The sequence below is a fragment of the Gouania willdenowi genome, chromosome 7 (genome assembly GCF_900634775.1).
Source record: "Gouania willdenowi chromosome 7, fGouWil2.1, whole genome shotgun sequence".
NCBI classification, from domain to species: domain Eukaryota; kingdom Metazoa; phylum Chordata; class Actinopteri; order Blenniiformes; family Gobiesocidae; genus Gouania; species Gouania willdenowi.
The window spans coordinates 9,921,701-9,933,919 of NC_041050.1; the positions used below are offsets into that span (position 1 = coordinate 9,921,701).

Genomic DNA, 12,219 nt, shown 5'->3' on the forward strand with positions numbered 1-12,219 from the left:
GATAGAGAGAGAGAGAGAGAGAGAGAGAGAGAGAGAGAGAGAGAGAGAGAGAGAGAGAGAGAGCATTGGTGGCAGTGGGGGTGGCTCTGGTGCGGGTAACTCTGCCATGTTGAAACTCGTGATGATGTCATCAGTCCCAGCCCTCCAGTGATTGGCTCTGGCACTTGACTATGGTCACACTGCTCCCGGTGGACAATTTAATCAAATAACTTATGAACAGTATTATTTCAGTCCAAACAAATGCAACGTTGCACACCTTTGAACTAAGCTGCAGCCATGTTGAAAGTCTCAGGTCAATTTGAGCCTCATTCGCAGACATATTTGAGGAACATACAGACACACGGAGATTCCGAGGTTAATAGATAGATAGATTGATAACGAACATTTATATATATATTTTTTTTTTTTTTTTTTTTCAAATTTTTTTTTCTTTGGGGGGGCTGCATTCTCGCAGATTTTGTGGTGTAAATCAAAAAGAGTTTTTCAAACATGAATAATTGGAAAAGGCCATTTCCACCAGCGTTTATTAATTTATTTATTTTTGTCTGTTTGTTTGTTTGTTATCAGGATTGCGACAAAAGTTATGCCATGGAAGATTCCATTAATTTTTTGAGGGGATCCAGATTAATGATTCTGGAGCAGTTTTAATGGATAAATCCTTATGTTCAGCATTTTGAGCAGGTTCTAAATCACCCGCTGGTGACTTTGTGTATTACACGCTCTGGTTGTAAATTCCATTTCACTTTCTGTTTTGATTATGATTATTAACAGCACAGCCATGAGCTAGAAATGTCTTCCAACCTTGTTCTCCTGGAAGTCATAGTCAATGGAGTACTGCAGCTTCCCAAGCTTTTCCTTCTCTTTCACCTCTTCTTCTTTTTCATCTCCAGTCAATCCAGGCTCCACATCATCTTCTTCATCGTCATCATCCTGTGGTTTCTGTTGACAGAGGGAGGAACAGGCAGCAGACCATCCAGTGAGTGGATCTTTCTGAGGGGAGGGCTATCAGGAGTCGGGTTAGTAACAACACCTACCTGCCACTTACCCCAAAACTTACTAGTGCAATCTGTTCATCGATGACCACGGTTGCAACCTGACTTGATTTCACTAATTCTTGGGTGACACCATTTGCTGTTTGCTTTTGTTTATGAACTTTTACAGATGTGTAAAATCTGTTAACACCAGAGGTGATGGATTTAAGCTCAACTGAGACAACTCATGCAACACCATATCATTCACATATTGCTGTTCCATAGATGGAAAGGAAAAAAAGGGACTTTAAGGTAAAAATCACAATGCAACTGCTAATATAAGGAAAGTGGACTGAAATTTAGTTGTATATGTTAAGGTTTCATTCATTCAGACAAGGTTTTAAAGGACATTTTTATCTCCTGACTGCATGAAACATGTCAGGAGATAAAACTTTCCTGAAAAACTTTGTCTGAATAAACAAAACCTTAAAATGTATCTCAAAAAAGAAGACAAATGAACTTGCTGGAATTATTGAAATTTTATTGCAGTCCAGCTCTGCAAAACATCTGTTTTTCTAACTATAACAATGATAAAAAAAAAAAAAAGCGTTAAAAGCTTTGTCTTTTACTTGTGTTGCTGACAGAAAAAAATAGTTTCCTTGCATAATAATGAGAAGTGGAAATCAATGTGAACTCAATTTGCATCCCACAACAAATCTGATACGTCACTTTGCTTTAAAAGTAATAAAATGGAGACAGCAAATCTCTTAGAGTTAAATTGCTTTCGAAGAAATGGGCAAATATTAAAGTGAGGCTGTATTGACATATATTTTTCCTTTTTAAACGGCGTGTTTAGTGTCCTGGTGATTCTGCTCACTCTTTTCTATAGAATCATATGGAGAGGAAATGATGGACAGGGGGTAGGAGAAATAGTATGTAGTTTAACTTTATAAAAAATAAATCAAAAACTTCTGGCGATACTTGCTGTGAGGGTGTTCTAAGGTTAGGGCAACCGTCGACTCCCAATTTAGTTTAATTAAATAATCTACTAAAACCATGATAAAGCTATAATTACGTTAGTAATACTCAACATGTGGCTCTTCATGTGTTAATTTTAATAAGTATCCCCCCAGAAAACATTTGAACCCCGTTTAACCTTTTTCTTTGTCCCATTTTTGCCCCTTTTCCAAAAAATGTGACACTTTTTTGTTTTTTCAGATCTTAGCTTGCTTTTGCCGATAAATGTAATAAGTTCTTTTCGACACTTTTATCCAATTTCTGTTGATTCTTTTTTTGCCACTTTCCATCCAAATATGCTACCTTTTGCCAAAAAAATTTCCTTTTTTCTCCCCTATATTTTGCTCTTTTTGTTCCACATTTGAGCCCTTTTTCACTATTGTTTGCCACATTTTGCTCATTTAAGCTACGTTTTGACATTACATACCATCCAATTGCTGTGATTTGCTTGATCACCATTCAATTAATCTAACTGGACCAATACGTTTTCAACTATGAATCCCACTGCAAGAATTTTTGTTTTTATGAAAGTGCGGTTGTCGCATCCCCCGCATCCCCGACGGGTGAGGGGGATGCGGGGGATGCAATTACTGACGGTGTGAAGAGGGTTGGGTCAACCAGAAATGGTAATATATGCTAATTATCTCCCCATTGTCACTGCCAAGTCTCAATAATGTGCTTACACTAGTTGTGTTGATTGGATTTCACCTCAGTTATTGGTGCATTGTGGTGTAATCAAGCATATTAGCAAATACATTTGAAGATTTGGCTGTAGATTCAATTTTATTTTGCAGTTTTATCATGCGTGTGTCAGTAGTTCACCGACAGCAAACGACTCCTTAGATAATTAGGTTATGATGGTTGAGATAAATCAAATCTGTTATCTTTCATTTCGCCTTTACATCACACCCAGTGACTCGGCAACATTCGCTTTCTTCAGAGGCGGCCGTGACTAATCAAGTGGGAGCAATTTGTTTTGTGGCAAAGAGTGAAGTTTACTTTCATTTTAGATAGCATGCGATATTATCTCAATAACGGCCTTCTTATTCCTACTGCAGGGATGTCTTCATAAGACTGAAGGGTTCAGTTACTCACTGATGAGCTGAAAGAGGAACAGCACACACACACACACACGCACACACACACACAAACACACACGCACAGGAGGAGAAATAGAGAATACACACACACTCGTCGTACAGTCTGCTCCCTTATGCACACGCAACCAAGATAACATGCAAACTCTCATGCATGCTGCACACTGTCACTCTCTCTCGTTCACACATATTCTCACACAACATCCTCCATCGAGGCATTCTATGACTCTGTTGTTGTAATGCTTTTCATTCAACATGCCAGGCCACACAATGCAGGATCCAAGTTTATCATATTTTTAGGAAATGTAGATGGGGAGGGTTTCTGAGGAGCTATTAACGTTCAACTTTGATGTTTGTTTTCAGGCAGATTTCTACAATTGCATGTACACATCCGTGGAGGAATCATATTGTAATTGGATTTTCTGCTGTGTTTTTTAAAGCCAAAAAACGTGATATGTGTCTGACTGGGCTTAGTGAGGTCCAACTTTATAGTATGTGTGTAGTTGTGCTGTGTTGTAAAAAAAAACAGCCTTAACTACGGGTCTGAAATGGAGTTTTCTCATGTCCTTAGTTAGACTGCGAGTGCGGGCCAACATCTCTCCTCAGTGAAACCTTTAGGAAGAGAGTGATCACCAATGACTGTCACCTTGAATCTCAGCAGCATGGGTCATCCAGGAAAGTTACTATCAAGTCAAGTTGTGGCCATTCAATGGTACCTACTGCAAGGGTGTATGCTGGTCTTTGTCAATGAGAGAAACCAAAACTGTTTTAACTGTTGGTGGAACCTGGAGTGTGTTCGAGTAGTCAATGCATTTCTACTGAGAAGATTTGTCAGCAGGGTTAGGGTCAATTACATTTTTCAATTATAATTACATCTTTAATTACCCATGTTCAAGTACAACTCAATTAGGATTATGGTGACAGGTATTTGTCTCAATTATAATTAAAATTATTATTTTTCCTCTGTAAGTTAGTTATAATTAGTTCAGATTACTTTATTCACAATTACTGAGCCTGAAATAAATAACCCCATAAAACTTAACCTTCCTCTTGTGTTAGCTTTCTGTTAGCATCTCTTGTGATAACAGCTCAGTTTTGACCCATGTCTTAAATAAGCTCTAAAATACATAAACAATATTATCAGTCATCCAATTTGTTTCTCATTTCTTCCTTACCTTACTAGGCTTCCCTAATATTTTGTTAAAACTGAACTCAATTACAATTAAATTATGAGTTACAATAGCAACATTAGCATTAGCTAGCATTCGCTTATATTAACATTAGCCTAGAATTAGCATTAGCCTAGCATTATCATTAGCCTATATTAGCATTAACCTAGCATCAACATAGCAATAGCATTAGCTAGCATTAACCTAGCATTAGCATTTCCCTTGCATTATCATTAATCTGACATTAGAATCAGCAGAGAATTAGCATTAACTTGCATTAGCCTAACATTAGCATTTTCCTAGCATTAACCTGATATTAGCATTAACCCAGAATTAGCATTAACTAGCATTGGCCTAGCATTAACATTAGTCTAGATTACCATTACCCTAGCATTAGCCTAGCATCAACATAGCAATAGCATTAGCATTTTCCTAGCATTAGCATTACCTGATATTAGCATTAACAGAGAATTAGCAATAGCGTGCATTAACCTAGCATTAGCATTAACCTGACATTAGCACTAGCCTAAAATTAGCATTAACTAGCATTAACCTAGCATTACCATTTCCCTAGCATTAACCTAGCATTACCATTTCCCTAGCATTAGTATTTGCCTAGAATTAGCATTAGCCTAGCATTAGCATTAACATTAACCTAGAATTATCCTTAGCCTAACATTAAGCCAACAATAGCATTAGCTAGCCTTAGCCTAGCATTAGTATTGGCCTAGCATTAACCTGGCATTAACATTAGCCTATAATTAGTATTAGCCTATCATTAACCTAGCAATAGTATGAACCTAGCATTTGCCTAGCATTAGCAGTTACCCAGCATTAGCATTAACCTAGCATTAGTATTAACCTAGCATTAGCAGAATATTTTAAAAGTTGAATGGTTGAAATTTGTTGAAGAATGGCTGAATAGCTGAACTTCAAAGGTGGAGCCATTAAATCTTAAAAAGCTGAAATTCCCGATCAAAATGAATGGGGACATTTTTTACATCATCATCATCATTGTCATTGTTGTAACAATTACCAAATACACATGTATAATTGACCCTAACCCTGTTTGTCAACATAAATCTTTGTTTGTTTTTTGTTTTTTGTTGTGTGCCATATTTGAGGTGTCATGGTGGAAACATCCTGTGCGTAAAGATTCAAATATTATTTGACAAATACCCAGCTTACCCCTTGCTCATGCATGTTAGTGATCTCTAGTGAGTTGCTCAGTGCACTCGTCATTCAAAGGTTCAACCAGAGGATGAATTTCAAACCATAGGCAATTAAAAAAGCTAATTGGTCTGCACATTTTGCCAAAAAAAATTGCAACATTTGGGTAATCAAGACATAAAGGTGCGGCATATCATTTCAGTGGATTTTTGCGAAGCAGCCTAATCGCTCCCATTGAGTCTTCAAGCACCCCGCAGCACCTAAGCTTGCACAAAAAACTTAGGAAGCCATAGCACTCATTGTTTCATCACTGCAATCCAAACCCCTCCAAAGCCCAGCCCCATTCCAACCCGCCACCCAACACCGCTTATCCCGCCAGCCCTGGTCTGCGCTTACAGAGAGCGGCCAGAGAGGGGTGCCGCGTGCTATCAGACCTACCGTAGGCAGAGTGGTCCACCACAGTCAAGATACACGGAGCACACATAAGACACAAAGCAGGAAGGAGGAGAGCAGAGACAAAGGAAGAGATTGAACTCACAGCAGACACAAAAGATGGGCAATCACAGCAAAATGCAGTCAGCTACACTATAGGGAGTGAGGAAAATGACAGATCGAGGAGACTCTTCATTAGGCGCTTTAAAAATAACTCCTCTTTTAGAACTATTGTGTCTGCACTTTGTCAAAACATTCATCATCACGTTTCAAAAATAAAAATAAAAATAAAATAGAAATTATGGGTCCAAAACAACAGCACTCAGCTGGTTGTCAATTTTTTTTTTTGTAATGGCTCTGTTATGAGCACAAGGAAAACAAGGGTGTGGCCTAATAATTGAGCTTTCCTGTCATTTTTTTTCCTCAGATCCCAAAGCACAAGAAAAAGAGAAAGTAACAATAATATCAATGACAAATACATTACCATGACAAAAAAAATAAATAAATGAGAGATTAAAAAAAATCATATTTACGGTGGATTAATGATGTCATTTACACCTGTGAAGAATACACTTGACTTAATTAGTAAAACAGTTAACATGTAGCTGAAAAATACTTTGGTGTAATCTAACAGGTTAAACATTTCACAATCACAAATTGTCTCCATTCGATCATATTTAAAGCATAATTTTATGAGATAAAATCATAGTGCAGGCCTCATTAATCAACAGATGGAAGATCATTTGCTCGAGAAAAAAAGATGTAAAAGGTGGAAATTGCCGTTTGAAAGTTTATTCTTATCGCCACTCCGTTTGTTGACATGTTCGCGCATTGCATTGTGGGATGTGGAGTGTGTGTTTTTACTTTATTTTGATAGGAAATACCGCAAACAAACAAGAACAATAATGGTGTCGAGCAAATCACTGACAAAAAAAACACAAGAAATCACGATAAGAATGAATTCTCCGTTAACCGCATCCGTTTACGGGACTCCACATCCCACAATGCAATGCGCAAAAATGTCAACACACGGATAGTTTGAGGTGGTGATAAAAACAAACGGTAACACTTTACTTGAAGTTGTATACATAAGGCTGATATTACGCTGTCATTAGCATGAATAAGGTGTCAGGAAGGCTACCATTCATTGTCATTCCCTAAATTATGACACCTTTAGAGCTATGTTTGCATTTTGGGGTTTAGTGGAGGGATCTATTGGGGTTAGGTAGGGTTAGGATTAGGTAGGGATAGACATGTTTAAAGCCACGGGCTACAGGAACCCCTTACCCCTCGCTATAATAGTAAAATCTAAATGAAAAAGAAAATTAAAACCAAGAATTAAAGGAACAAATAAAAAATAAAGGAAAAAAACGATAAAAAAAGAAAAAAAAAAACAGATTATCACCCCACCCAATTAAAACATTTCATAAAAATAAATACTTAAAATATGGATATAAAAGATAATGTGCCTAAACCGGGATGTGCAGGAGGGGTTTGGGGAAGAGTAGGGTTTGGGGGTATCTGGGGTTAGGGTCCATAGGGACATGGGTTGGGAACCGGAGGGTCGTGGACCAAAAAAAAAAAAAAAAAGAAAGTTGTTCTGGAAGCTGCAGTGCTTGAGAAGTGCCGAGGTGCCCTTGAGCAAGGCATCAAACCCCAACACTGCTCCCTTCATTGTAAAGCGATTTTGAGTACCCAGAAAAGCGCTATATAAAATGGATGTATAATAATATATTAATAGTAATAACCTCCTGGCCAACGACGCTCACATCGGCTTGACCAGGTACAGTCAATACAACTTAGTTTTTAAGTGTTACTGCTTCAATAACTGCTTGGATTTTAATATTATACAAATATTTCATTACTATTCAATCATTATAATAGTTGAAAAATTAAAATCAGATTATTTACAATTATAAGCCCCCAACAAAGTAGATCGCGAAGAGTTGTCCATGGTAGAAGTAGCTCGGGATGCTGAAAAAGGTTGGGCACCACTGGGTTAGGATAACGAATGATGCTTAATGACAGCCTTCATGACACCATATTCATGCTAATGACAGGTGTCATGTCATAATAATGACAGCGTAACATCAGGCTTATGTATAAAAATTCTAGTAAAGTGTTACCAATTAAACTTAGAGGCAGCAATTTTGACCTTTTTTCCTTTTTTTGGAGTAAATTACCTCTGAGGCATAGGCACACACGAGGATTTCATCTAATAGAAAATTATCGGCGGTATAGCAGCTTTAAGTTTCAGTCCTACGTCACCACATGCTGAACTGCACAACCAATCCATAAGAGGCTCGTAAATGGTTTTCCCTGGCTTATTCCTAGCATGAACGCAAACTCCATTTGACGCGGCGCAGCCTCTTACGGTGGAACATACCTCTCCCCCTTTGAGGTTCTTCATCCCCATGTCACCCTTCCCCTTCTTCCCCTTCTTGTTCTTCTTCTTCTTGCAACAGCACTTCTTGACGATGCAGAAGCAGCATGTTAGGATGAGTAGAGCAGCGACCACGGCGATGGCGATGATTGCCCATGATGGCACTGAGGAGGAGGATACACAGAGCCATGTATTGATGACCCAACCATGCCCAGAATTAGAGTAAAAAGACAAATATTATGACATTTGTCCAACCAAGCATAGAGCCAACTTAATGTTGTGCTCTGAGCTAAAAATATCTTGTCAGAGGTGGTAGGTTTGCAGTTAGATTGGACAAAAATTAGATTCCTCCACCATTAGAAACAGCAGCCTGTGATCAATACTAAATAAAGACATTATACCTGTGTTTAGGCCTACAGCTAAAGCGAAAATCTAATTACACAATCGTCAATACTGGTTGGTTGATGGCTGATTAAGACAGTTTGGGGTTTTGTGCCCAGCACTCACGTGGGATCTTGTCGATTTCGTTCAGGAACTTGTTCTTGATCTCATCAAAGGCATCGTTCTTGTTGACAGGCTCGGTGGAGTTGTCAGCAGATACTAACGCGACAGGGGCTGGAGTCACAGTCAAGGCACTGGCCCCCGTTGGCTTGGCAGCAACCATTGGCGTAGTAGTCTGGTGCTTGAACAAGTTCCACTTCGTCATTTAGGCTGCACGCGCAGTCCCTAGACAAACCACACAGAAGAAACAAAAAAACAATTCTAATGAAAAACCTGTTTTAAGCTTTATAGTCCTTTGTGATGAGGATGACAAACACCAATACAAAGTTTAACAGTACCAGCAGGTACGTTTTTTAAAAGATTATTTGATTTCAAATGCGTTCAAACTCGAAACACTTTAAGTAATCAATGCAGTTAGGGCTGCAACGACTCCTCAATATTTTCAAATACAAAATTCAGCAACACTTTACGGTTTTCTCCATAAAGCCGACATTACGCAGTCATTTTCTGTCATTAGCATGAATAAGGTGTCATGAAGGCTGTCATTAAGGGTTGTTTGCTAAATTATGACACCTTTAGAGCTATGTTGTCATTTTTTGGGTTAGGTGGAGGGATCTAGTGGGGTTAGGCTTAGGTAGGGTTGGGGGTTAGGGTAACCAAGAGTTGAAAAAGCACATAATGACACCTTATTCATGCTAATGACAGGTGTAATGTCATAATAATGTCAGCGTAATGTATGTATAAAACTTCAAGTAGAGCATTTTTCTCTGCCACAAAGCCTTGACTATTTAAAGCATATGTATGTATGTATTTATTTAATTACGTGTTTATTTTTACCATGCCTGCATTTCTCGTGTTAGCTTAACTTGACATATTTAGTGGAATCCAGATACATCTTTTTTATTCTACCTTGCATAATATGTATTAATAAATAACCATATTTAAGAAGAAAAAAAAAATACAAATTAAAATTGGTTTGTATTGTTATGTGATTTTTAAATTTAAGATTTTGCTTTAATTAAGCTAAAGTATAATGTATCTGATTACGTGATTAATCAATAGAATGCTTGATTAACAAAATATCCAATAGCTGCTTCCTTGAATGCAGTGCAGTTGCAAAGCTCCTTAACCTTGGAGTTTGCTGTAGATTGATTTATTTTTTAAAGTATTAAAAGGTGACTGTCGCTCAGGTGCTTGAGAGGTCAAAGCTGTTATGGGATTAGTGGATTTCATTTCTCAATCCTCTGATGACACTATAAGTGTCCATTAACTATACTTGGATTTCCAAAGTCGCCACAAATAAATGTCAATACGGAATTAAAGCATGAAATGCTAATTAATGGATATACATTAAACCAATCCATGTATTTCATTAAGAGTAACACTATTTACTGTGACATTTTCAAAGGTTTTAGCCCCACATTACACACTATACAATTCAAAATGTGCAGTGGCTTCGTGCACAATATAAAATCTATAAAAGTGCTGCAGGAAACGTTGACTGATTGATTGTTGTGTTTTGGTGTGTGGTTTAATTTAGGCCACAAACATTATAATGGGTTGACTGGCATCAATGAACTGATAAAATCAACTTAAATATCCCATAAAACATACAAAGTAGACGTTAACGTGACTTCAAATGTTCTTCATATTATACTTAGATTTTTTTCTTTACTTTTGCAGGAAGATAAATATGATTATACACTGAAATGAAGAGGTGGTTACTTCATGTTCATTTTATGATTAAGTGCTAGTTCATCTATTGTTGCACTGTTTAATGTGACATTAGTATCACATTTGATGCAATTGTCAGAGGTTATTGGTTAAGACATTTCATAAATGGTTCCAGAACAGAATTTGCATGGAAAAAGGTTACCTTGTCCAGTTTTTGAGAAAAGCATACATATAAATTCTCAATTGATCCTGTCTGCTTATGTTTAATTATATTTTTAATGATTCTAATTGTTAAATTGCCTATTGTTTTGCTCCACTCATGGATTTACATACTTTGAAGGCCTGAATAGGCCTATGGGTGGTCACAAACCCAATAAAGTTACAATTCTTCCAGTCTAGTGCAGTGGTTTTTAAAGTTTCTCTCATTTCTGAATCCTTTGTACGACTACTACATTCTGCTCAGGATTCTGTGAAAAACAACTGTAGAGCATAATGGTGGAATGAATGACTATGACTATTAACACACATTCTAAATAATCTCATTTTGTAAATAAGTGGAATGAAACAGTGTTTAGTGCCTCCTGAATAGATTTATTTCTATAGTTTTTATCATTTCCGGCCATCTCCTTCATCATTTTGTGTGTTTTGTTGTTGTTTCTCTGTTGTTTTTATTATTCAGTATATTTTTCTCTTATTTTGCGTGTTTTTTGTCGTTTTTGTGTGTTGCTGGTATTATTTAAATTATTCTTTCTCAGCGTGTGTGTTTTTGGTGTCGTTCGGTTGTTTCTTATGTCATTTTGTATGTTTCTCTGTTATTTGAGTGTATTTTGTAGTGATCTAGTGTATTTTTTTCTCATTTAGTGTCTTTGTTGTAGTTTTGTGTGTTGCTGGTAATGTCAAGTATTTTTTTTTCTCTGAGTGAGTGTTTTTGGTGTCATTTTGTGTGTTTTGTTGTTGTTTCTCTGTTCTTTTTATTATTCAGTATATTTTTTATCTTATTGTGTGTGTTTTTGTTGTTGTTTTGTGAGTTGCTGGTAATATTTAGTGTGATTATCATTTTTAACTGAAAATAAACATTGTACAACCCCATATTTTCAATGCTTTAAGTTGTTAATTTTCCTCTCTCTCTCTTTCCTGTAATGCCATCATGTATCCCCATTTGAGAAACACTGGTCTAGTGTGTCATTGTTTGTTTCCCTGTGATGCAGATGACTTTCCCAGTGAATGACCCGCCTTGTGGAGACTTGCACAGACTCCAGGAACTGTGACAGCAAATGCAGCCATGAAAGACCGATGGGCCATTCTGTACTTGAGCCAAAAGGGTCTGACTCATAGAACACGCCGAACAAAATGAGCAACCACAGCCTGCTTTACAAGCTAAAGAACCATTCAATCAGAATCCCAAAACTTCCATTCTGAATGCAATGAACTGCTTGCTGCTGGTTAATAAGGTTATACTGATGTGAGAGCGAAAAAGGAGGAATATCCCATTTTTTGCACGCTGCACCTCCACTTTAGAACAAGAAATAGTGCTTCTATTTATTGCTACACATAAATTATTCAAATTGAAGCTGAAAGTGAAAGCATGGGCTTTTATTATTCAGAGTCAGTTTATACATCTTAAAATACATGAAGCTAAAACAGTTGTGTTATGTAAGTTAAGTTAAATTCAACATTTTGATGAAAACGTAATTCAACAACTATACAAAACGTCAAACATTATTAAAAAAAAAAAAAGAAAACGTACCCATTCTTCCTTTCCTCTCTGTGCTGCACATTATACAAAACATGTTAAAGGCATTTCA

General features: G+C 37.1%; 1 protein-coding gene across 3 annotated transcripts in view; it reads right to left on the reverse strand.

Annotated features, from left to right (window-relative positions):
- Positions 1 to 12,219, reverse strand: part of LOC114467712 (synaptotagmin-2-like) — a 99,464-nt gene that overhangs the window by 13,565 nt on the left and 73,680 nt on the right. For 2 of the 3 annotated variants that reach the window (XM_028454219.1, XM_028454220.1), the window contains 3 exons: positions 8,747 to 8,965; positions 8,243 to 8,403; positions 802 to 939 (listed from right to left, as the gene is read on the reverse strand). In XM_028454219.1, the coding sequence (XP_028310020.1) occupies positions 802 to 939; positions 8,243 to 8,403; positions 8,747 to 8,945 (498 nt within the window). In that variant the 5' untranslated portion in view covers positions 8,946 to 8,965. The remainder of the gene's footprint in view (positions 1 to 801; positions 940 to 8,242; positions 8,404 to 8,746; positions 8,966 to 12,219) is intronic. The other variant, XM_028454221.1, reaches the window with a different exon arrangement.